At 44.5% G+C, this 25,098-nt stretch overlaps 1 protein-coding gene across 3 annotated transcripts in view; it reads left to right on the top strand.

The window, feature by feature from the left end:
* The window catches only part of OPHN1 (oligophrenin 1), a 180,138-nt gene that overhangs the window by 44,961 nt on the left and 110,079 nt on the right, over positions 1-25,098 (top strand). For all 3 annotated transcript variants that reach the window (XM_088463135.1, XM_088463133.1, XM_088463134.1), the window contains exons 3-4: positions 16,552-16,647; positions 22,291-22,352. In XM_088463135.1, coding sequence (XP_088319261.1) covers positions 16,552-16,647; positions 22,291-22,352 — 158 coding nt within the window. The remainder of the gene's footprint in view (positions 1-16,551; positions 16,648-22,290; positions 22,353-25,098) is intronic.

Here is a 25,098-nt window from a genome sequence, read left to right on the forward strand (position 1 = left end):
CTGCAACTACAAGGTGAGCTGGCAAAGGTGGAACCAAATACAACAGATACAACATAGTTTTGCCCTGTGCCAGCTCATTTTAACCCTGCCTACCACCACGTACACACTACACACACAGTACACACTACACACACAGTACATATACAGTACACACCACTGATACAGTACAAATGATTTCAAAATGTTTAGGCAATGTCAAGGATCCAAACTAAAAAGAAATTGTAAGGGAAATGCTTAATAGTTACAGAAACCTTGGCTGCAATATGAGTTTTTAAAGGTACATATTTTGAATTCCCATACTGAGCATTTCCCAAATAATCTCGGAGACTACAGTGAAGAACAGGGGAGCGGTTCCGCCAAGACGTTAAAGATGTAGAAAGAAGATACCAGGGTCATTGGGACATCAAAAAAATACAAATAAGGTGTCTGCGCTAATCACTATATAAAAAACATAGGCTATGAAAATTATAAATATATTATTAATTTATTGAACATATACAGGTTGAGTCTCCCATATCCAAATATTCCGAAATACGGAATATTCCGAATTACGGAATAATTTTGGCATGACTGAGATAATAAAACCTTTGATTTTTGATGGTTCAATGTACACAAACTTTGTCTAAGGCACAAATTATTAAAAATATGGTATAAAATTACCTTCAGGCTGTGTGTATAGGGTGTAAATGAAACATAAATTTATTTCATGTATGTACATAAACTTTGCTTGAGCCACAAAATTATTGAAAATATTGTATAAAATGAGCTGCAGGCTGTGTGTATAAGGTGCATATAACATATATATGCATTCTGTGTGTATATTGGGGTCCCATTCCCAAGATATTTCATTATGATATGCAATTATTCCAAAATACGGAATATTCCGTTATCCAAAATACCCCTGGTCCCAAGCATTTTGGATATGGGAGACTCAACCTGTATAATAAAATTAACTGCAGTTCAACTCTAAAAACCTATATAAACATTATGTCAGCATGATAACTGACTACTGCTGGATTATACACAGAGACGACACAGAAAAAGCTTATAAGCGAAGAGCGACAAAACGAAGTTTGAAGACAAAAAAAACCAAGATATTAATGATCTTTTCAATAATTATGGTTTTGTTTCTATTTTCTTTGATTATATTGTTATTTTATTATATAATTAAGACAAAAACACAATGATATCATCTACATTTCTTCGTATTTCACAATAATGGCCATATTCAATTGCCGGCAAAAAGGCGTTATCGGCGATACTTTTTCTGGTTAGCGCGCCCTATTTCTTGCACATTTGTGCTTCCACCCTCAGGAGGGTGCGAGCAGAAATGCCGGTGTCAGCGGCTATCGATCTTAGGCACAGCAACAATTGAATTGACCCCTATATATATTAAAACACAGACGTATTAAGCCTTAGAGAGAGATAAAATGGAACATACAGTAACAGCCGAACAGCTTCTGTCATTTCATAGACATTGGGTAGGCAACCTGTGGCAATGCAGTTGCTTGTGGGACTACACATCCTAGCATGCCCTGCCACAGTTTTAGCACTCCTTCACAGCAAGACTGTGCATGTTGGTATGTGTAGTTTCACAAGTTACCTACTCCTATTATAGACTGTGCCAGGTTGGTTTCTTTGGACAACTTCTCCACTTTATCTCTCGCCAAGGCTTGATACATCTCCCATATGGGCATTATTTCCTGCATATGAATATTTTATTGGCATATTAGCATTTTATTGTATGCGCCATTATATTGCTTCATTTTCAAATAGAATTCTAATTATCCATATATAGCAGTAGTACCTACCCTCCAACATGACCCCTCCAATCAGGTACAAAATGCTCTGCAATCATTAATTAGGTGGTAAGTCCAGGAGCAGAGCATTTGTACCGGATGGAAGGGGTCATCTTGGAGGGTCTGCATTTGGCAATCATGCAACACTATATTCCTACCCTCCAACATGACCCCTCGTACAAAATGCTCTGCTCCTGGACTTACCACCTAATTAATGATTGCAGTCACCTGTGTTGAGATAGTTAATTGATGAGACAGGTGTTTCAACATAGGTGGCTGCAATCATCAATTAAGACAGAAGTCCAGGAGCAGAGCATTTTGTATCTACTGGAACGGGTCATGTTGGAGGGTCTGGTAATATACAGACCCTCCAACATAACCCATTCCATTAGGTACTAAATGCTCTGCTCCCAGACTTCCCACCTAATGTATGATTGCAATCACATGTGTTTAACTAGTTAACTGATGAGACAGGTGTTTCAGCACAGGTGGCTGCAATCATTAGTTAGGTGGGAAGTGCAGGAGCAGAGCATTTTGCATCGGTTGGATTGTAGGCAAATGGCATGTACCCTGTAGAATTCTTGCTTTATTAGCTGACAATGAAAACACTTTAGGCTGAGCAGTTAAGGAGCTGATCTTGAAGAAATGGTAATGACTGCACTAGCTTTAGTGCTAGATTATAAGCATGCTGCTTATCATTTTTCTTGCATTCTTGGTACTTCTGTGTATTTGAGATAGTAAAGGTTTTGATTAAATTCCCTTTGGATTTGGTCTAATAGTTGTTAAAGCTAAAGTGGACAAGGTACAGGCTTATGCATTAATACCAGATCTGCCAGACACGGCCGCATGTCTGTGCACTGTGGGTCATACTGGTGATACAGTTCAGAGTGTTGAGTGCCCCCTGCTGCCTCTCATAGTCTGGGAAGCGGTTCCTTATTTTCAAATGTAGAATTTCTATGAATGTTCCCATTCATCATACAGTGTCCGGGGGCCTCTGCTCAATGAAGCTTTTCATTTCCTTGGTAAGTAAAGAACTGTGGGGTCACCTACATGTAAGGTTGATTTTTATCGTCGTCCTCTTGAATCACCCTGCATAATAACCTCGCATGCAGATCCACTTGTAACCATTTCCCTGCTAGTAAACTTCTCATACGTTATCCTAAGCTTATGCTGGTAATAAGGCTGTAACGAAATGATAAGCTTGTGTTTGAATAAGCATAAAAAGAAACCACATGACATCACACTTTAATGGTCACATGTAGCAGACATTTTATACCCATTTCACGTAACATAGATTTTTTTTCTAGCATAACAAAGGACAAACTTTAGGTGATTCTAACAGTGGCCCTTGGTAGAGAGCGTTTGCAAGAACTGCTGCAGCGCTAGGCAGTGAGACTTTAAATGGTGGTTAGCAGCTGGTCACTTGGGAGGCGTGAAACTTGATTTCAGTATGTCAGTTCAGTTGCATGCAAGGCACCCAGGGGCATGGAGAAAAAAGAGGGTTTCCTAGATCGGGATGTGGTTAAAATACAGATGGAGGGGATTCCGGCGGTCTGAATCCCGGCTCCGGAATTCCGCCGAAATCCTGAAGGTAAGTAGTGGGGGAAGGTTAGGGTTAGGCACTAGGTATAGTGTGTGGGGAGGTTCGGGGAGGGAGAGGGGGAGGGTTAGGATACCGACCGACAAAATTGTCTGTATTCTAACCCATCCCCCTAGAAGAGCTGCTGATAGTGTCCACTGTAAGGTAATGTGAGCAGCAAGGGGGAAGAAAAAGTGTCAATCTAAGCAAAGGTGTTGAGTCTGATGAAGGGTGTCGAATGTAGTTTGGCTTTTGTGGAGCAGGGAAGCTGTGTAAATGCTGTGTAGGAGATGCAGAAGGACTCACCAGGTGGTCAGAATGGCCTCCACCCGTGAGGAGGGATAGCGCATCACAAAGCACTAAGGGCAGCCCCCAGGAAGCAGGGACAGCAGTGAAGGCAGCACTTGTGTCGGTATGTCTTGCAGAGATGTTCCTGGTCAGCGATGGCCTAAAGAGCAGCGGCTGAGGGAGCTGCCAGCACTCATGTACCAGTAAAGCTAAGTGGAGGGGGCCCAGGCATAGTGCAGAACCTGGAGAGCACTTTGGGTCTGGCAAGGGGAGGAGTCAGCGGAAGTCACCGAACTCCGACAGCCAGCAAGCAGCGTGATTAATTTCCAATCCACGGCAGGAGTCCTCTCACCGTAGCAGGCAGCGTGAGAGTGGAGCGGATACTGAGGTCCAGTCAGGGTTAAAGCTAATCTTTTTGTCACCCAGACAGACTTTGGTTGGAGACCCCCCCTTGTACATTGTAAAGACAGAAATGTATGTAAGGTGAGGTAAAAACCCATTTTTAGTCACGTTCCATTAAGGTGCCAGTGCTTACTGCATTTTTTTTGTGGTTCTGGGGTATCTACACGTTTCAATGGAGTACGCAGGTTCAAGTGCCTCAAAATTCAATTAAGTGTTGCTGCCTGTAGTACACTACCTCACCCATCACAGAGCATTGTAGTAACCCCCATATAATTTAGAGACCATCACAGTCACCACCGTATAATGCTGAGTACATTGCAGTCACTGCCATGTAATGCAGAGACCATTGCAGTGACCGCCATATAATGCAGAGACCTCCATATAATGCAGAGACCATTGCAGTGACCGCCATATAATGCAGAGACCTCCATATAATGCAGAGACCATTGCAGTGACCGCCATATAATGCAGAGACCTCCATATAATGCATAGACCATTGCAGAGACCATTGCAGTGACCTCCATATAATGCAGAGACCATTGCAATGACCTCCATATAATGCAGAGACCATTGCAATGACCTCCATATAATGCAGAGACCATTGCAATGACCGCCATATAATGCAGAGACCATTGCAATGACCGCCATATAATGCAGAGACCATTGCAGTGACCGCCATATAATGCAGAGACCTCCATATAATGCAGAGACAATTGCAGTGACCGCCATATAATGCAGAGACCATTGCAGTGACCGCCATATAATGCAGAGACCTCCATATAATGCAGAGACCATTGCAGAGACTTCCATATAATGCAGAGACCATTGCAATGACCTCCATATAATGCAGAGACCATTGCAATGACCTCCATATAATGCAGAGACCATTTCAGTGACCTCCATATAATGCAGAGACCATTGCAGTGACCGCCATATAATGCAGAGACCTCCATATAATGCAGAGACCATTGCAGAGACCTCCATATAATGCAGAGACCATTGCAGAGACCTCCATATAATGCAGAGACCATTGCAGAGACTTCCATATAATGCAGAGACCATTGCAATGACCTCCATATAATGCAGAGACCATTGCAATGACCTCCATATAATGCAGAGACCATTTCAGTGACCGCCATATAATGCAGAGACCATTGCAGTGACCGCCATATAATGCAGAGACCATTGCAGTGACCTCCATATAATGCAGTGACCTCCATATAATGCAGAGACCATTGCAGTGACCTCCATATACTGCAGAGACCATTGCAGTGCCCGCCATATAATGCAGAGACCTCCATATAATGCAGAGACCATTGCAATGACCGCCATATAGTGCAGAGACCTGCATATAATGCAGAGCCCATTGCAGTGACAGCCATCTAATGCAGAGACCATCAGTGACGCACATATCACACAGATAATGACTACACCCTAACACACAAACAAACTAATAATATCCACCTCACACACACATTAATATACCACCCCCACCAAAGGCAGTAATAAAACACACACCATCCCCCCTCCCCCCCCCCCCCTAGAAAAAAAGCAAATACATCCTTCCCCATAGCATAAGTGTTCTGTGTACTATTTTGCGGTGTTCACAGGTGATAAATAGTAGACACCAGTGGAAAGAAGTATTTAAGGCACGGCATGCGAATAGACTTAAACAGGAGCTTGGGTTTATTGCAGTGCACAGTTTGTACAGCCGTACCCATGGTAACACCGGTAGGTAGTGGGGCATACAGCTGACCTGCCAGTCATGTATGGATAGCGGCCTATGCAGGATATTGTAGGGCCACCCCAGAGCGGAGTACGACATGTCCATGTTATGCTTGGGCATACACGGCAAGATAAAATGTCTGTCAGACCGACAGACATTTTATCTGGCCGGCTGCCAGCCGCAGATGTCCGCGGCATACACTGTGAGAGAAATCTCAGTGTATAGCCCGACATCTGCGCTCCGCCCCCGGGGGAGGAGACATTTCCCTGTTCCTTCCGTAGGAAGGAACACAGGAAATGTCTGTCTGTCGGCCGCGCTGGGCATACACTGCCCGATGCGGCCGACAGTTACCAGGTAAATATCGCATCGGACGGGCATGCTGGACAATCCAGCATGCCTGACCGAGCAATATTTAACCCTCGGCCGCCCCCCCCACGCTACAATTATCGCGGCGATCCGCCGTTATTGGGCGGATCGTCCCGATAATTGCAGCGTGTATGGCCAGCATAAGTACTGTGTTCTCAAACACAGTGGCAAGATGGCGTCGCACATGCACAGTAGATTCGAGACTCTAGAGTGACAGACAGGGTAGAATAGAGGTTCCGAAACTCCACCATTACAGTCCAATTTTAAGGTCATCCTTGATTGAGCACAGGTGACTTAATTAGTACCTCAGTCAAATTGATTTAACCATCTGGGCTCAAGCATGGATATCCTTAAAACCTGGACTGTAATGACGGAGTTTGTCAACCTCTGGGGTCGATGGGAGGGGGTGGAGTCTCAGGTGGGGAAGGGAGGGATTACTTGTGCATCTGTAGCGCAGACAGCCCGCCACTGTTCATATATATGTAGCGGCTTTATATTTATTCTTGTGCGGCTGCAAACTAGCCTGTACTTCTTTAAGAATAATGCATCAAGAAACTGTTCTGGTTTTCACAATAAATCCCAAACTTTTATAAATGGTACATAAAGTACATATTTAGTCAAACAGTATTATCACTCTTCCTCATGACCCTTTATTTTTATATGAAGTGGAAGCAAAAACTGGGGTTAAGATTTTAAATACAGCCCATTAATTAAATAGGGAAAATGAATAAAAAAATGTATTTAGCTGCAGGGTCTCCTCGTAATTTGTGACTTCATTTTTATTACTCTCAGAGGACAGCTGTTTGTACTTATGTGCTGGATGAGAGTACCCGGTACCTTCTAGGAGTTGGGAATCACTGGATAGATACAAGTGTACTTTATTTTATATAAAAATAAATCTATCAATATTCCTAACAAAAAGCCATGGGGTTTGCTGCACAGAGAACCTGCTAAATATGAAAGGGCCTATAATAAGCAGTTCCCTGAGAGTGCTACCCTTTACACTGAGCCATACAGGGTAACAAGGTTTGCAGAGAATTGGGGATTCATCACCAGTGAACTGTGCACACACCTACAGTATATGCATACCGGCGTTACCAGCGCCGGTATGTATGCGAAGAGAGGTGGGATACGATGTGTCATTCATCCCACCCATATAGTGTAATACATTTTTTTAACATAAGCTACATAGCAGTGACTGGTGAGAGAGGATCTCAAGCCTGCTCACCCTTTATTTTAACGGGTCTGTCGGCATACTGCTCTCGCCACACAGATCACTGCCAGACATCAAAATTGTTGTTGTTTTTTGCTTTTATTGAAATTTTGGCATTTAAAGTTAAGTGCTAAAGCCTACTACTGCAGAAAGTGCAGGGATGATAGATCTAGCCTGTGAGAGGGGCATTACTCTGCAACAGCTGTCAGGTACCTTGGCCTATAGCGAAAAGAAACAGGCATGTTCTTTAACCGAATAATGAGAGGTTACTATTGTTTTTTTCTCAAATTATAATATTAATTTTATTTAATTCATATACTCTTTTTCTCCCAATAGGACTCAGAGATAATTCAATGTGATGCGCTGTCTGGCAGGGCGGCGATGCCCAGCTTCACACACATTGAGTATTTATGGTAGTGCCAACATCACAGGTTTTCCCAGGCTTCTCCATGGGGTACGAGGTAACATTTGTGATGCTGTCTGAGGCAGTAACATAAAAAATAACAAACAAAAAAAGCCCACAAAATCTCATTAAAGGTTACAGAAAAGAGCTAGGCATTTCGCTTATATTTTCATTAATGAGTAAACCAGTATTGGGTCTTTTTGAAGGTTTCTAGAGTGGAAGCTTCTTTACGTTAGAAACCATGTGTGAGGAAGCGGTGCCAGATGAAAATGAAACTGAAGAACATTTATTTCATATTATTAAAATTTATTCTTTTGGATTACATAATTTTTATTTAATAGATCATTACTTGTCTGATTTATTATTTACTTCACCAGTTGTATGACTGTTTAAAGCGGACTACTTGGGTATCTTTATGATTTATTACAGCTCTATAACTGTTCATTAAAGATATCCTAAAAGTTAGATTCCATTTGCTAATATCTATATGATTACTGCTCAAGCTGCTAAAAGTCCCTCATTGTTGGATGAACTCTTTGAATTACACTGATGTGGCAAAAGTCCTGGGATAGCAATATGTAAAGGTAATGGTAGGTGACATCACCGTACTGTGACGTCTTGGAAATGCCCAGACCTGCATCAGTTGTGATCTGACATCTCATGAGTTAGTTTGAACACCGGCTAAGCTGCTCATGGCAAGGCGATGTGAGTTATTGTAGTTCAAACGGGGCATGATAGTGGATGTTCGATGGATGGGACATTCCATTTCCAAAGTTGTGCGGACATTCAACATTCCACAATCTACAGTGTCACATGTGTATCTGGAATACCTCACTAAAGGCCCACCGTGGATAGGCATGGACCCCAGTTGTCAACATGCAAAGTTTTGACTGGTGGTGGTCCATAATGGTGTGGGGTGTGTTGATATGGCATGGGTTGGGTCCACTGGTCTGCCGAACACATAATTGACCAGTAACCGCTACGTTGCATTGCTTAATGACCATTTGCAGCCCTTCATGTACCTTTACAATGATGCAATATTCCAGCAGGATAATGCCCCATGCCATTGTTCCCAAGTTGTTTAGAATTGGTTTGTGGAGCTTTCAGGAGAGTTCCGGTGAAAGGCGTGACCACCATGTTTACCCTTCATGAACCTAACTAAGCATTTATAGGACGTGGTGGAGAGGACCATTCACACCCAAGGATCCTGCACCTACAAATATCCGAGAGCTGTGGGAATGGGGATGTGGTCATAATACCGACTGTTGGGATGCCGGCTCTTAGAATGCTGCCGCTGGCATCCCGATGGTAAGTAATGGGGTTAGGGGGAGGTTTAGGGGTAAGGCTGAGGCACTAGGGGGAGGGTTAGGGTTAGGCACTAGGGGGCGAGGTTATGTTTAGGAAGCCGGAAGGAAGGGTTAGGCACTAGGGAGAGGGGGAGGGTTAGGATACTGACCGACAGGTCTCTGTGTACTAACCCTTTCGGGATGCCGGCATCGGGATTCTGACTGGCCAGGATCCAGAGCACCCACATCTCGTACCCAACCCGTGGGAATCTATTCAGGCTGCATTGGTCACCATCTCTCCAGACGTCTGCCGTCCACTTCTGGAATCAATACCACTTTGAGTTACTGCACTTTGCTGGACTAGAGGGGTCCTACACAATTCTAGGTATTTATCCTATGACTTTTGGTACTTCAGTGTAATTACAACAGTGAAGTGGCTAAATCGCTGATCTCTTCGGGCATCTGGCACTCAAACGTGGGCGTGTCATGAGCGTTTTGTGGGTGTGTTGCAGCCAGCGACTGCGTCTTTGTACGTCATTTTTTTTGCCCTGGTGGCTTAGTTCCGACAGACATTCTGCGCAGCCATAGGGTAGCTCAGAAGTTTGATGCTGTGACCAATGCTGTCTTTGTATGTAAGCGGCAGATTAGAGACACAGCTGGTGGGTGTCTCTGTACATATTACAGTGGCTGCAGCATTAGCGTAAATTCTCAGTACTACTGTTTAGAAAGACGCATCTGCAAAGGGATTAGTTTCCACCTCTGAATCAGGCCCTCAGTGATTTATATCTACTCAGTGATTTGATGTTGGGCTATGGAATACATGTGATATCACTACTTCCCACACTATAGAGTACATGCAACCAACAGACCCAATAATAAACTTTAACCAATATAGAGAGTTTCCAATCCGCTGCACATTCTGAATTGTAGTCCTCGTTGCAGATTACAGTTGAGATAAGCACTATAATTTTGTTTTGTGTGATAGGCAACGCACTTCATTACTCATAGCATTCCAAGTAAATGTTTGTGTCAGTTAATGCAGTTAACCAGAAGATTATATTGTGTTATGTTTAATCGCTTTTCATGTCAACAATTAGTACACTCGGTTTCCAAGCTGATTCAAATATTCTAGTCATCAGAAAGACTCTATAGAGATGATTTGTTGCTACAGCATTTACCAGTGATATAGAGGCCTGATTCAGAGATGGATGCAGTAGCACAGTATCTGTGTCTTTGGACGCAGCTACTGGGCTAAAATATGCTAATGCCTGCAGGAGGCATCTGAAGGTAAAAGACGGCTCCAGCTGGCATCGCAGATCCGAGTGCAATAGATCACTGGGCTGTTGTTGCCAATGAAGAGGCCAACAAAGAATCGAGTGCAAGCCGGATAAAATTGTTCCCGCATGGCCTGCATGTAACTAAATACGTACATTCGCCCACATGCAGAGTTGGATATACAGTGGGGCAAAAAAGTATTTGGACAGCCACCGATTGTGCAAGTTGTTCCTCTTCAAAAGATGAGAGAGGTCTGTAATTTATTTGTATATTCTTGCGGAAAATAAATATTTGGACACCTACCAACTAGCAAGAAATTCTGGCTTTCACAGACCTGTTACTTCTTCTTTAGGAAGCTCATCTATCCTACACTCGTTACCTGTATTAATGGCACCTGTTTGAACTGGTTAACTGTATAAAAGACACCTGTCCACACCCTCAAACATTCAGGCTGCAACCTCTCCACCATGGCCAAGACCAAAGAGCTGTCTAAGGACACCAGGGACAAAATTGTAGACCTGCACAAGGCTGGGATGAGCTAGTCGACAATAGGCAAGCAGCTTGGTGAGAAGAGATCAACTGTTGGCGCAATTATTAAAAAATTGAAGAATCTCCCTCGACCAGGGGCTCCATGCAAGATCTTACCTCGTGGGGTATCAATGATCTTGAGAACGGTGAGGGATCAGCCCAGAACTACACGGGGGGACCGGATCAATGACCTCAAGAGAGCTGGGACCACAGTCACAAAGGTTACCATTAGTAACACACTACATCGTCATGGATTCAAACCCTGCAGCGCCCGAAAGGTCCCCCTGCTTAAGCCAGCACATGTCCAGGCCCATCTAAAGTTTGCCAGTGACCATCTGGATGATCCAGAGGATCATTGGGAGAATGTCATGTGGTCAGATGAGACCAAAATAGAACTTTTTGGTATAAACTCCACACGCATTGTTTGGAGGGAGAAGAATGATGAGTGGCAACCCAAAAACACCATACCCACTGTGAAGCTTGGGGGTGTAAACATCATGCTTTGGGGATGCTTTTCTGCAAAGGGGACAGGATGACTGATCCGTATTACGGAGAGGATGAATGGGGCCATGTATCGTGACATTTTGAGGAAAAACCATCTTCCCTCAGTAAGAGCATTGAAGATGCAACGTGGCTGGGTCTTCCAGCATGACAATGACCCCAAACACACCACCCGGGCAACTAAGGAGTGGCTCCGTAAGAAGCATTTCAGGGTCCTGGATTGGCCTAGCCAGTCTCCAGACCTCAACCCAATAGAAAATCTGTGGAGGGAGTTAAAAGTCCGTGTTGCCCGGCGACTTCCCCAAAACATGACACATTTAGAGAAGATCTGCATTGAAGAGTGGGCCAAAATACCTGCTGCAGTGTGTGCAAACCTTGTCAAGAACTACAGGAAACGTTTGACCCCTGTAATTGCCAACCGAGGTTACGTTACACAGTATTGAGTTAAACTTTTTGATTGTCCAAATATTTTTTTCCCGAAAGAATATACAATTGAATTGTTTAAAAATCCTACAATGTGATTTCCGGAATTTTTTGATCTGATTCTGTCTCTCACAGTTGAAGTGTACCTATGATGGAAATTACAGACCTCTCTCATCTTTTAAAGTGCAACAACTTGCACAATCGGTGGCTGTCCAAATGCTTTTTTGCCCCACTGTATATGTGCATCCAGACCCCAACTTTCCATATGCTTTGACTGATATCGGTTATCCTCCGTGTTCAGCCCTATCCTAGGTGCAAATGATATGTTTGAGAACAGACTTATTTACACTTCCTACCAGCTAGGCATCGCCCGCAGTTCCGTCAGGCCACCACTTCTGAGCATTGCCTACATGTAGTTACATCCCTACAGTGGACATGTGACAGAAGTGCATATGACTCTGCATTGCCCGTACTTGCGTACACTTTGTTCAGGAGTATGTGCGAGATATGTTACACAATCTAGCATACGCTCCATTCTGCATCAGCCTCCAAATGTTCAGTCGCAGTGAGGAATTTGATACTATTATCCAAGGTTTCTACTTCTCATAGCAACTGTGATGATCTGTAATTTGTAAATCATGGCTTCTCATGTTATTCAGAGTGGTTATTTCACTGTCTGTAGCCGACAGATGAAATTACATTATGTTGTGTTTCAAAACTGATCATGTGCAGCGCTCAAACTATCCACAGTCTCTGAGCAGAGGCACCCCCCAGTACAATGAGTGGGCTCTGTTCTCATTCTAGTACAAATGTTATGCTCCATAATACTCCATACATGTGCAATGAATAATAGTCTGATATTGTGCAGTTTAATTAATTCTTACTTTTATAACAATGTAACCAGATATTGAGGTTGGTATAACCATTTGATCTGTAGAGGATTCAAGATTCCTTGTGTTTATGTAGACTCATTAACTAACTATTTTCTAGTAGATTGAAATATTGTTCATGCTATGATCTATATTGAACATTGATTTTCTGCAACCGTACCTAGACCAATGGTTTCCAAACTTATTTGAATCACGGCACCCTAGAGTATCAGCAATGTTTTCATGGCACCCCATAGCCAAAAGTTTATTGAGAAATTTAGAAAAAATAAATGAGTAAATAAGTTGTGCTGACCTGTCATCCTTAGGCTCAGTTATGAGGTGGTGGACAGGTTTGCGCTTCTGTTTGTCCACATATTTACATTACATTGACTAGAACCTAAGGCAACCCTGCAAGTGTCCCGAGGCACCCCAGTGTGCCACGGCACACAGTTTGGGAACCACTGGCCTAGACTAAAATGTAGTGTGTTGTCACTGCATGTTTCTCTTGTATTTGTTATAAGTAAGTTATTAATAGAAGAATACAGAAATGTAAGAGTCTATGGAATATAGGGATTGATTCAGCAAGGATTGCAACTGCTAAAGCATACGCAGAAGGTCGATTGTTGTGTACTATGCATGCGTACGCATAGTGGGCCTGATTCAGAGTTGGGAATAGAGAGAGAGATAGCACTTAACTGTGTACCTGGACAAACCATGTTGCAATGCAAGGGGTGTAAATACATAAAAAAAAAATGCATGTAGGGTAAATACTGGCTGCTTTTACATGTAGCCCACAAATACTGTACAGCTTTATTATTACTCTACAATTTAGATGTCAGTTTAGACACCTCCCTCCCAAATCTAAATCTCTCTGCACATTATAAATTTGCCCCACCTGCAGTGCAGCATGATTTCACCGAGATGATCAGTTGAGAGAGTTATCTCACTCTGGCCCTGATTCAGAGCTGGACGCTCTGACAGATCTCTTGCTCTGAATCAGGACCGGCCTTCTTGTTTTTTAGAGCGGCCTCCTGGCCGCTCGCATAGCTGTGGGTGACCACCCACAGCTATAGTGAGCGGCCAGGAAGATAGTCATTATGGTCAAGACCATCGCGACCATCGGGCTTGCGTCGAGACCCTTGTGGTAGGATCTCGTTGCCACAAGCCCCAGAGAGATTTCGGCTCTAACAGAGCCGAAATTTCTCCCACTGACATCACTCGTGATGTCAGTGGGGCCGCCCCCAAACGGAGGCATTCACATGGGCACCAAAGGGGGCGTGCTGTCACTCAACATCGACAGCATGCCCCCTTTGGTACGAGACCCGGAGCGACGGTTTGCCCGTCGCTATCCGGGTCTCGCACATGCGCACGACGGAGCATGCGCACTGGGCCACCATCAACCCGCTTGCGAGCGCATAGCGCTCGCGTGCGTGTCTGAATCAGGCCCTCTATTTCCAACTCTGAATCAGGCCCAGTGTTAACTCTAGAGCAGAGGTTCTCAAACTCTGTCCTCAGGACCCCACACAGGTCACGTTTTGCAGGTCACACAGCAGGTGCACAGGTGCAGTCATTACTCTCTGACAGATTTCCACAGGTGGAGCTAATTATTTCACTTGTGATTCTGTGAGGCGACCTGGTAGACATGCACTGTTTGGTGTCCAGAGACCGAGTTTGAAAACCTGTGCTCTAGAGAAAGGGCACATCTGTGCGTGCCTGGAAAAAGGGCGTGTCTTTAAGACGCGTCCCCTTTTCGTCACTCTTGGGGGCATGCCCGGTACTTACGGACATGCCGGGCCGCCCCCAAAGCACTTCTATCAGTGTGAAATGGATGCTGGGCGCATGTGCCTGGCACCCATTCGCCGGCGGTGACCGTTACACCGCACTGTTTCCCACCTGCGGGACACTGCGACCCGCAGGCTGTTTCAGCGGGGTGCCGTGCCGGAGGGCAAGGTGCTTTTTGCCCTTTAGAAATAGGGCATGGCTCCCCGCTAAAACAGCATAGCGGGAACGCTATATGCATCGCAGTGTACTGTTTGGGGGTGGTGACGGGGGGCTGGTCGGCGGTCGGTGACATGCAGGCGTGCCAGTGCGTTTGAAAGCCATTACAGAGTTGTGCATAAATTAGCCACTGCGATGGCATTACGCAGCTTGAGCTCTCACGGCATGCAACGAGGTTAGCAATTTATAGGCAAGGTCAGGGCTGCAGTAAATTCTGCGTGAGGGGTCGATGGTATTCGATGTTTCCGATTTTTGTTTGAGGAAGTTTGCAAGGTTGGAGCGAATGTGAGAGATGGGAAGTGGGCGCCTGCATGTTGTCCGTGCGAGTGCTTTGCGATTGCAGGCATTGGTATACTTTTACAGCAGGCCTGCATGCACGACTGCAGCAGCGATCACATCAGCGATCCTTGCTGAATCAGGCCCATAGTAAGAATATTTGTGGAGCTATGACAAAAGTAATCAATGCGGTTACAGCTCTTGGATGGGAGAAGGCTTCAGTATTCTTCTTTCATCTGCTGTAATACATCTGCAAATCCAAAAGCTACACTACTCATTTTGTATCTGGTGTGCACACCAGGGCCACTGCACACGACCCTCCACCTCATTAATACACCCCTGAGGGTATATATGTTATTAACATGAATAGCCCACGTAACAACGTGATGGAACGATATATCGCGCTGGCTGTAGACATTGCATGTTGCGGTGCATGACCGAGCGATATTTAGTTCCATGCTGCATGTAGCAGCATGTCATCTTTCACCACATTGTCCTATTCGTAGGGCAGCACAGCAGATGGAACGATGTGATGAACGACCGCCATGTACGTATGATACACACAATATATTGTACTGATACGTGTTGGAATGATATATATCGTAGGATATATGTTATAGTGTGTACCCAGCTTAAAATATATCCTATGATATATCGTTTCGACGCGGATCGAAACAGTCTCATACGGATCGTATATTGTGTGTATGCCCAATTGCGTGTGCACGGCAGTCATTCATCACGCCGTCTGATCTGCGGTGCTGCACAGCAGACAGATGGGATGATGTGGTGAATGACGCCATGCCACCTGCATGCAGCATGGATTGATATTATTGTGCCGTCGTACACCGGATCGTGCACCCAGCTTTAGTTTTGTGGTCAAAGGGTTTTTTCATTTTTAAACTGTAGTAAAGTGTGCCAGGGGGGAAATGTATCAAACCTTGGATAGAGATAAAGTACCAACCAATCAGCTCCTGTAATTTTTCAAACACAACCTGTAAAATGACAGAAGCTCATTGGTTAGTACTTTATCTCTATTGAAGGTTTATACGTTTCCCCCTAAGTCTATTCTTCCTATTACATATGTGACGATGTCCGTGGGCATTATGACCAAGCAGTGGCAATTTATTATTTTTCTGTTTTGTGGAACTTTCTCCATAACTGGTTTTCGGAGGCTAGGGTTATATTTCCGAAATAGCTTATTAAAGCAGCTGCTTGTTGGTGGTTCTGCCCACGGAATCTAGTTGGGCACTAATATTAAATGCACACCCGGTGTGTTCTTCTTGCCCTTTTAAATCCTGAGGACAGAACTGCTGACAAGTGGTGGATTTGAAAAGTCGCCACTTAGTAAATATACTCCTAGATCTCATATTAAACATATTCCTGTGATACATCAGCATGCCATTGTGAGACATAAATGGTTGGGAATCACTGGTTAAAGCTGCTACCCTTTGTGAAGAGGGGATATCTCTCCTTGTTAGTGATCTGTTTTATAGCAAAAATAAATTTTAAGTTTTAGGATTAAATATATGGAATAGTTTAAGGTGATTTTAGAACAGAATACAGTATATGAAACTGAACTGGATATTGAGCATGACTGACTTAGTCTTTTCTTTTTACAGGGTACTCCAGCGCAGTACAAAAATTTGCCCAAACTTTACAAAACTTCCAGTTTGACTTCATTGGTGACACCCTGACTGACGATGAAATAAATATAGGTAAGAAAAGGCCGTGGTTTACAGCTCCTATTGTGCCCCCTGAGCAGGCCTGTATTTTCTATACAGAATATGTCTATGGCAGATACTTAAAAGCATTCTATATAGAGGGAGATTCGATTAGCTCCGCAGCTATTTACCCGCGCCAGCCGATTGAATGCGCAGGGTTTATTCCACGCATTAAGACACAGAGGTGGACTTTTCAAGAAAATTCAGCGATAAAAGGCTCCCTGATGGTTTATAATGCGTAGGGAAACCCACTGATTTTCGCATTTTACAAGGAAACAATGGGTTAGCGTGCATTAACCAGGGATTTACCACACGGGCGAAAAGGCAGTTTTATTAAATAGATCCGAATGTGAAACCCGCAATTTTTGTCCGCGTGGCAAACCTCACAGCTAATTGGATTCCCCCTTAAGAATGTGTTCAATATTGTGCTCATTATAAAAATGAAGTGTAAATAACTCACGTGGAAATATACATAGCGGTGTTTGTAGAAATCTAGTAATCTGTACATTTTAAGTAACATGTTTGTTTGCTGCTATATCAACTTTTTATCTCTTTCTCTTCTTTTTAATTATGGTGGATAAAAATTTGGAGAGAGTACCAACCAATCAGCTCCTGACTCATTATTAAAAAACAGCCTGTAAAATTACAGGAGGTGATTGGTTAGTATATTATCTCTCTCCAAGCTTTGATATATCTCCCCCATAATTACAAATAAGAGAGAGTACCAACCAATCAGCTCCTAACTGTCATTTTACAGGCTGTGTTTAAAAAATGAGTTGGGAGTTGATTGTTGGTACTTTATCCTTCTCCAGTTTCTCTCTCCAAGGGCGGGATGCATGACGCATTGCATTCTGGATGCGATGCATCATGCCACCCTTTGCATGCATGCCAGCGTTGGCAACGATAATATGCATGACTAACACAGCAAAGGACCACTCTCTCGGTAAGAGCGTCCCTTTGCGATGGAGGGACTTCTGGGTCTATGACCCAGAAGCCCCTCTTGTATCCTTCTGTGCATGCATTGAAGGATGCACGTGCCGCGGGGATGCAAGGAGGGATCCGATTTTGATCCTCCTCTCAGCACTCTCCAGATAGTAACGCCATCAGGAGATGGCGTTACCCACCTCGACCAGGCTAGGTGCATATGAGAAATGTGGTCAAACCCACATTTTCGGGGTTTGACCGCATTTCTACCTTTGCTGCCTCCCGCTCTAAAGCTTAGTACATCTTCCTATAAGACTTTGAACACCCCATTGATCTGAACATATGAGGCTTTCAGAAACATGGGGCTGTGATCGAATCTGCACCTACCGGAGCCAACTCCACCTTCTTGTAATGTGCCAATATGTAGGCTGTGAATTTATCTCCCCCCCCCCCCCCTCCCACTTTGGTTTGTTTCTATAATATAAGTGAAGCCGCTTAGATTCCACAGACTTTTTATTTATTATCTTCATGTTGTACAGATCTAAACTTTCATGTATCTGCATTGAAGGTTATTAAGACATTTTCATAGGTATTCCAGGTAATTTAATGTCAGAATATGACCAGGAAGTCGTTGTCAGTTATCATTATTATTTTCCCTCATTTATATGGCGCCACAAAGGTTCCACAGCGCCTTACAAAGTACATAAACGAATGAGAACACAAGAAAAAGTTATTAATAGTACAAAATAATGCAGGACAAGGACATGGTTTATAAACATTGCTGCATAACCCTGAAATAAGCAGCAGGGCGTTCAGCAACCAAGTGTTAGGTGACGTTTGGGTAGTTAGGAGTATATGATAGTATAAGTAAGGGAAGGAGAAGCACGTGAGGGAAGAGGGCCCTGCTCGTGAGAGATTACATTCTAAAGTGGAGGTGCAGCTAGACGGGTGACACAAATGGGGTAGATAGTGAGGATAGAGCAATGAGTTAGGAAGAGAGCAGTTCAGACTAAAGTAGTATTCCTTTCCATGTCATCTGTCGCCAGAATGGGCTGCACACTGTATATGCCCTTTGGTGATAGCAGGGTTAATAACAGATGTTGCAAAGCTTTCTGAGCCAAGCAGTGACTCACACTCACACAGGGCTCAGCTGCAGTTCTCCACACTCCTAACAAGGGGCCCTGCCTGAGTGCACAAAGGGGGTCCGCCCTAGGAAATTTGTGACGAATACATATTTTCTCACATAGAGCACCCCAATTATTTATCCTCTTGAGACCTCATACTAAATATGAAGTCTTAAGTATATTTAATTATGTGCATAATATATTTATCTATACACACGTGTTACAATTTCATGTGAATGTTAATTTTGGGGCCGATACAGAGTTGAACACATTCATTACACCAGCATTATGTACCCAGAAGGGATATTTGCCCATTGTACATATCTCTGCAACCGCCCCACCTATCCATACCCTCAATTTTATAGTCGATATCATTATGTATGTGCACTTGTACCAGCCCTAACCTTGGTGCTAGAGATCCGTCTAAAAACAGGCATATCACCGCATACATACTACTCTCCATTCTGCCGTCACACCCTCAACTTACCCTCCTTAAATTTAGCCAACCAGTTTTGCCCACTTACCAGCAAGCGGAGATACGATTGAGCTGCGTACAATTCTGCGTCACCATACTTGCGTTTGTTCAACACCGGAACATTTGCAGTGTGAAAACACACAATACATTCACAAAACAGACTTGTGTTCAACTCCGCCACTTTACAGATGTGTCCTCGTACATTATTGCTGCAGTCGCACCAAATAGCCCCTTTCAGTGCGCCAGGTCCTGCGCGACACTGCTTGCGTCGAGCATCTATTTTGAGTATATTTTGCCCAATAATGTGTCTTAGTTGCAGTGAGTTATAACTAAGACGCACCAAGAGACTGCACTGATTCATTTGATATGCGACACTTGTATATATGTCAGGGCCGAAACTAGGATAACTGTCACCTACTGCAAGGTAGCAATTTTGCGCCCCCTCCCTTCCCGTACCTGGATTTTGTCCTTGCTCCTCCATAAGGCAGTGCACTAGTCAAACGTCCTTGGTATAGTGACTTACATTATTCCACACACAATAATTCCCATTACACATTATGCCACACACTGTAATGCCTATTACCAAAGTGCCACTTACATATTTGCCCGACACCATTTTATGCCCCACAGTATGGCTTCTAATTACTTTAAAATTACCTGCTCGTTGCCAGGGGGTTTCATGCTCGTTGCCAGGGGGTTTCATGCTCGTTGCCAGGGGGTTTCATGCTCGTTGCCAGGGGGTTTCATGCTCGTTGCCAGGGGGTTTCATGCTCGTTGCCAGGGGGTTTCATGCTCGTTGCCAGGGGGTTTCATGCTCGTTGCTATGGGGTTTATGCTCATTGCTATCGGGTTTATGCTCGTTGCCAGGGGGTTTCACGGGAGAAGATGCAGCTTTCAGCATCTTCTCCCAGCACTTTCGCTGGCCTAACAGACACTAGAGGTCCAGTAAGGACCTCTAGCATCTGTCTCCTCCTTGGCAGCAGCCATTTTTGGATGGCCATTTTGTGACTGTCCAGCCCCCAAGCCACCGTGAGTCATCCCTTTTTCACCCCCTGCACGTGCACCGGATGCGGCCCTGTATTTGTGTATGACTGAGTCTGAATTGCGGCCCTGTATTTGTGTAGTTGCGGCCCTGTATTTGTGTATGACTGAGTCTGCATCTGTATAAGAATTGTTATAATGCAGTGACTTTTTTCTGCACCAAATTCTATTGTGCTTCATATACAGACTCACACAGTCGCACACAGATCTACTTGGGAGTGGACAAGTTCACCTGGAAGCCTCTATTGAAACCACCAGATGGCATAGATAGCAAGTTTTTTGTAGGAAAGTTGGGTAGTTGACAGAGTGCCGGCACCAGAGACTGTTTTCTGTGTGTGTGTATGTATATATATTGTATATGGAATCGGTATGACATGCCGCCGGACCTAAGCCCGGCGGATGTAATGCCAACACCGGAAGACAGAAGAGTGAAGATCCCGACAGGGTGAGTATTTTAACTATTCCTAACCCTCCCCCCCCCCCCCCCCCTAACCATCCCTTAGGGGTGCCTAACCCTAACCTCCCCCATTGTGCCTAACCCTAATCTCCCCCAGGGGCGCCTAACCCTAACCTCCCCTGCCCCCTAGTGCCTAACCCTAACCCCCACTTTCCCTAGCCTAACCTCAAGTCCCCCCCAGGGTCCCTAAACCTAACCCCCCCATCCTTGAGTTAAGTGTTCTACTTACCCATGGTGGACGAGCGGGATGGTGGGGGTCGGTGTTCTGGCGTCGGGATTAACATAGGCATCAGTATTTCTACGCCTATGTTAAATTCCTTGCCGTGATTACGCTGTCGGTTTGTTTGTTCCAAGTTGATGCAAAAAGAGCTGAACAGATTTTCATAAAAACTGCATCATGTTGTAGTGGAAACTCCTAGAAATATCCTGCATTATGTTTCATCTCGATCTGTCAAGTTAAAGCTGAGCAATAACAGAAACAAAATTAATTGACATCATCAATGTAAGAGATAGATGTGGCACCATGCGCGCGGACGGTAAGATGTGCGAGGAGAGGTGCTTTGGGCCCATGTGCACTCACATAGGATAGGCTACATAGCTGTCTGTGCACAGGGCACACTGACTGTGGTGTGAGTGGTGGGTGAAGGCGCTGCTGGTCACGTGGGCCACTCTCACTACTGGGCCCCTATGCAAAGCAATACAACTAGACCACCTCATATAAAAAAAATGTTGGCAGAAGCGATTTCATCGCGGGCGAAGCCGTAGGCAACAGCTTGTGTGTGTGTATATATTATATATAATTATTTTTTGCAGTAAATCTATTCTTATGGGCTAGTATCCGCTACAGTCACTAGTAAACACTTGTAACTCTGTTGTAAATGCAATTTAAATGTGCGTACACACTAGATGATTTTTTTAACGATTTGCCCGATTCCAATGGATCGTTAAGTTTGTATGTGCGGTGTGCGCTCCTGTGGGGTCGTCAGCTACATCGTTAGGTCGGCCCTACATGCAGACCAACCTGACGATGCGGCTGACGACCTCATGCAGCAGGATGCGGCAGGGACCGACATGTCTGGCACCAGATCGTATAGTGTGTACGGGCTGCCCGATATGTCGGCCAGTCGGCGGGGGGGGGGGGTTGCCAGTCGCATCGCTGCATACACATGCCGTCTAGTGTGTACATCCCTTAACTGACAAAGACAAGATTATTTGGATGTGTATTTCATATGATTTGTGTGTGAGCATGTGATAGGGAATATAGACTGTAAGCTCCACTGGGGCAGGGACTGATGTGAATGTGAACGGCCAAATATTCTTTGTAAAGCGCTGCGGAATATGTGTGCGCTATATAAATAACTGGTAATAATAATAATGATTTGATACGCAATACTTACTCCTAATACATTTGCTTATAAATGTGCAGGAGACATACTTATTAATAGTGAATGGTCCTGTAACTGACACTTTCTACAACTGTTCGGTGACATTCATTCACACCAGAAAATTCATTTAGATGGGAATTCAGAGGACTGCAGAACTTTATTTTGTCATGTCATACAGTAAGTTTATGTGGACTTACTGTTCATGTTTTTTCCTTTCCTATATATCCTCAGCTGAGTCCTTTAAAGAGTTTTCGGACCTGTTGCAGGAAGTGGAGATAGAGAGGATGATGATGGTAAGATTTTATTGCTGCCAGAAAGTGTAAAAGTGTATATGTACAAGACGTTTAACAAAATACTTTTTTCAAACAAAATCATGGCAAGTGTTTTCTTTTTAAAAATCTATATACAGTATGTCACTGTCTTAAATGTCATCATGACACTGGTGAACTTCAAACACATGAAGGAATTTTCCAAACCAAGAATCTTACTCATTGTGCTGTGTAGTGCTCATTATGCCAGCTGAGCAGTCCCTGTGCGCACAACCGCTGACTCCAGTCAAAACTGTTAAGATAATGAATAAAAAAAGAGAAAGAAACTTGATAATTATCTGCTCAGCCTGAAACACTTTCACAGTGTGAACTCTGGGCCTGATCAAATATATAGACGCTGTATCATTGGTCACTCATAGTTCCAATGTTTTTTGATCTGCGTACACGTAGGAGCCTGACTGCGCATGCTCAGATCTGGTCCTGTGACATCGATTACAGTGCCCCAAAGCCGCAGCATAATTGACTGCTGCTGACATTTGGCGGCGGTGATAGGGAACGTTGTAGACAGTGGGGGCATGTCTGCCTCGCTTTCTGGGCTGCTGAAGCCAGTGGCTGCGTCCTTGGACACAGTTACAATTGCTGCTGCAGTGTGATTTTACCAGACATGCTGAGTAACCTGATGGTTATTCAGATGTACAATTGCCGCCCGACGTTTACGCAGTGGATCCGATGCCAGCAAATCACAGGAGCCTTTGTACGCAAGCTGCCTTTTGCGGCTTTTGCATATTTTAGCAAAAACACAGCGGCTGTGCCATTTGCGTCCACCTCTGGATCAGGCCCACAGTTGTCTTCTGCTTTTCCCAATGTTTTCCAGCTGCTGCTATTTCATATGTATCACTTATACCTTCCATACGCTGCCAGATAAAATGCCTGTCGGACCATCTAACATTTTATCTGCCAGCCAGACTCCCTGCAGTTATCACGGGCATACACCGTGAGACTTCGGTTCGAAAGTGTATAATCCGATTGTTCACTTTTTATAGAAGTGACTCCACTAACAAATCCTAATCATTTACCAAACTCTATTTTATTGTATTGTAGTTTGTATGTTGAACTAAACCCAAAAATTGAAAATAAGGAAAAAAGGACGTTCAGTGTGAGGGGCATCGGTTCATAGATGTGAGGGAGAACAGCAGATATGTTATACAAGTATCGGTCCTGCAGTCCCGCTGAATGACTGCTGCTTTGTGTTGTGTATATAAAAAGAGCCCAAGAAAACACTTCGCAATCCATGAAGAGGATTCCGTTATCAAACAGATAATATATGTAAAAGTCAGCAGCATGATTTGCATCTGATGGTGCAGTCTAAAGCCGCATACCCATTACACGATATAAATGAATGCTTGAATGATAACTACATCGGTATTGTTCAATCGTTCATTAATCGTGCAGTGGATATGCCGTCAACAACCAGCGATGCGTGCTCCCACTGGTCATTGATGCTGTCGCTCATCGCCCGAACCTGCTGTCCAACCTGACGATATCGTCAGATTGTGCAGGTTCTTTGATGAGGCAGGGTTCAGTGTAGGCTCAATGTCCACTGCACAATATAATGAACGATTGAATGATAACTATTTAGTTATCGTACAATCGTTCATTAGTCGTGTAGTGTGGCGGCCTGATTCAGCAGCGTACGCTAATGTGATTGCAGCTGCGAAAATATGCTAATGCCTGCTGAAGCTTAGCCAGCATAAAGGCACCCACTGCTGCTTTCTCATATCCGTCCAATGTCTCTTCTGCATAAACATCGGTACCATCGGCCAGTCGTGAAGCATTTACAACAAGACTGACCAGCTGCAGACACTGCAAGTCCCCTAGTACGCAGAGAGCTCTCGTATTGCGTATGCAGGAGCGTAGAGAGCCCTGCTGGGCCCAGGAGAAGAGAGGGCGTGGCCTAATCGTGGGAGGCGTGGTCACGTCCCATTGAGAAAAAAAAAACACACTTCTGCCACAGCGCTGCGTGATTTGGGATGGGGGCGCTGTGAGTCCATCAGCCCGGCACAAAGCCAGGGGGGCGTGATCAGTGTGATCGCTCCCCCCCCACAGGCATAGGAGACTGCTGTGGCTGCTGCTCATGCTGTGTGCTGGGCTGCTGTGAGGGAGGGAGAAGGGATGGGGGGCGGCGCCAGACTCGGGCCCCTCAGGATGCCCAGGCTTGGGTAAATAGTACCTGCTCCCCTCTCGGCGCCCCTGTGCTTATGTAATCGCAGTGACCAATTTATGCATGGCCATGAAACCGTGTTCAAACGGACAGACACGCCTGCGTTTTTACGACCATTCCTCCATCACCACCCCAAAAGCTGACAGCCTGTCACTCACTTTGTGATGAATTCCTCTGTGCATCCGTAATCACAGTGCAACTGCTGCGCCCAAGCACTGCGGCTTATACACATGCGCAATGGCAAACAATCGCTCGATCTGCGTCCCTAATCGCCTTTGCGTACACTGCTGAATCAGGCCCTAAGTCTGTAAGTAGGGAGGATATACATATACTGTATTATAATTAGGAAGAACAACAAAGCAAGACCCTAACGGCCTGATGCAGGGTTACAACTTCATTGCCACGACTTGTGTGAGAGTGAAGGGACATAGCTGGGCTATACTGGGGCCAGTCACACTGGGGATGTGACTCATTGTGTAGGGCTTTGCATCCCTCATACTGTCCTACACATTTCCAGAGAGTGTGCAATGAGAATTCACGCAAGATACG

This window comes from Taudactylus pleione, unplaced genomic scaffold (assembly GCF_031769625.1).
Source record: "Taudactylus pleione unplaced genomic scaffold, aTauple2 ptg001325l, whole genome shotgun sequence".
In the NCBI taxonomy this organism is placed as follows: Eukaryota; Metazoa; Chordata; class Amphibia; order Anura; family Myobatrachidae; genus Taudactylus; species Taudactylus pleione.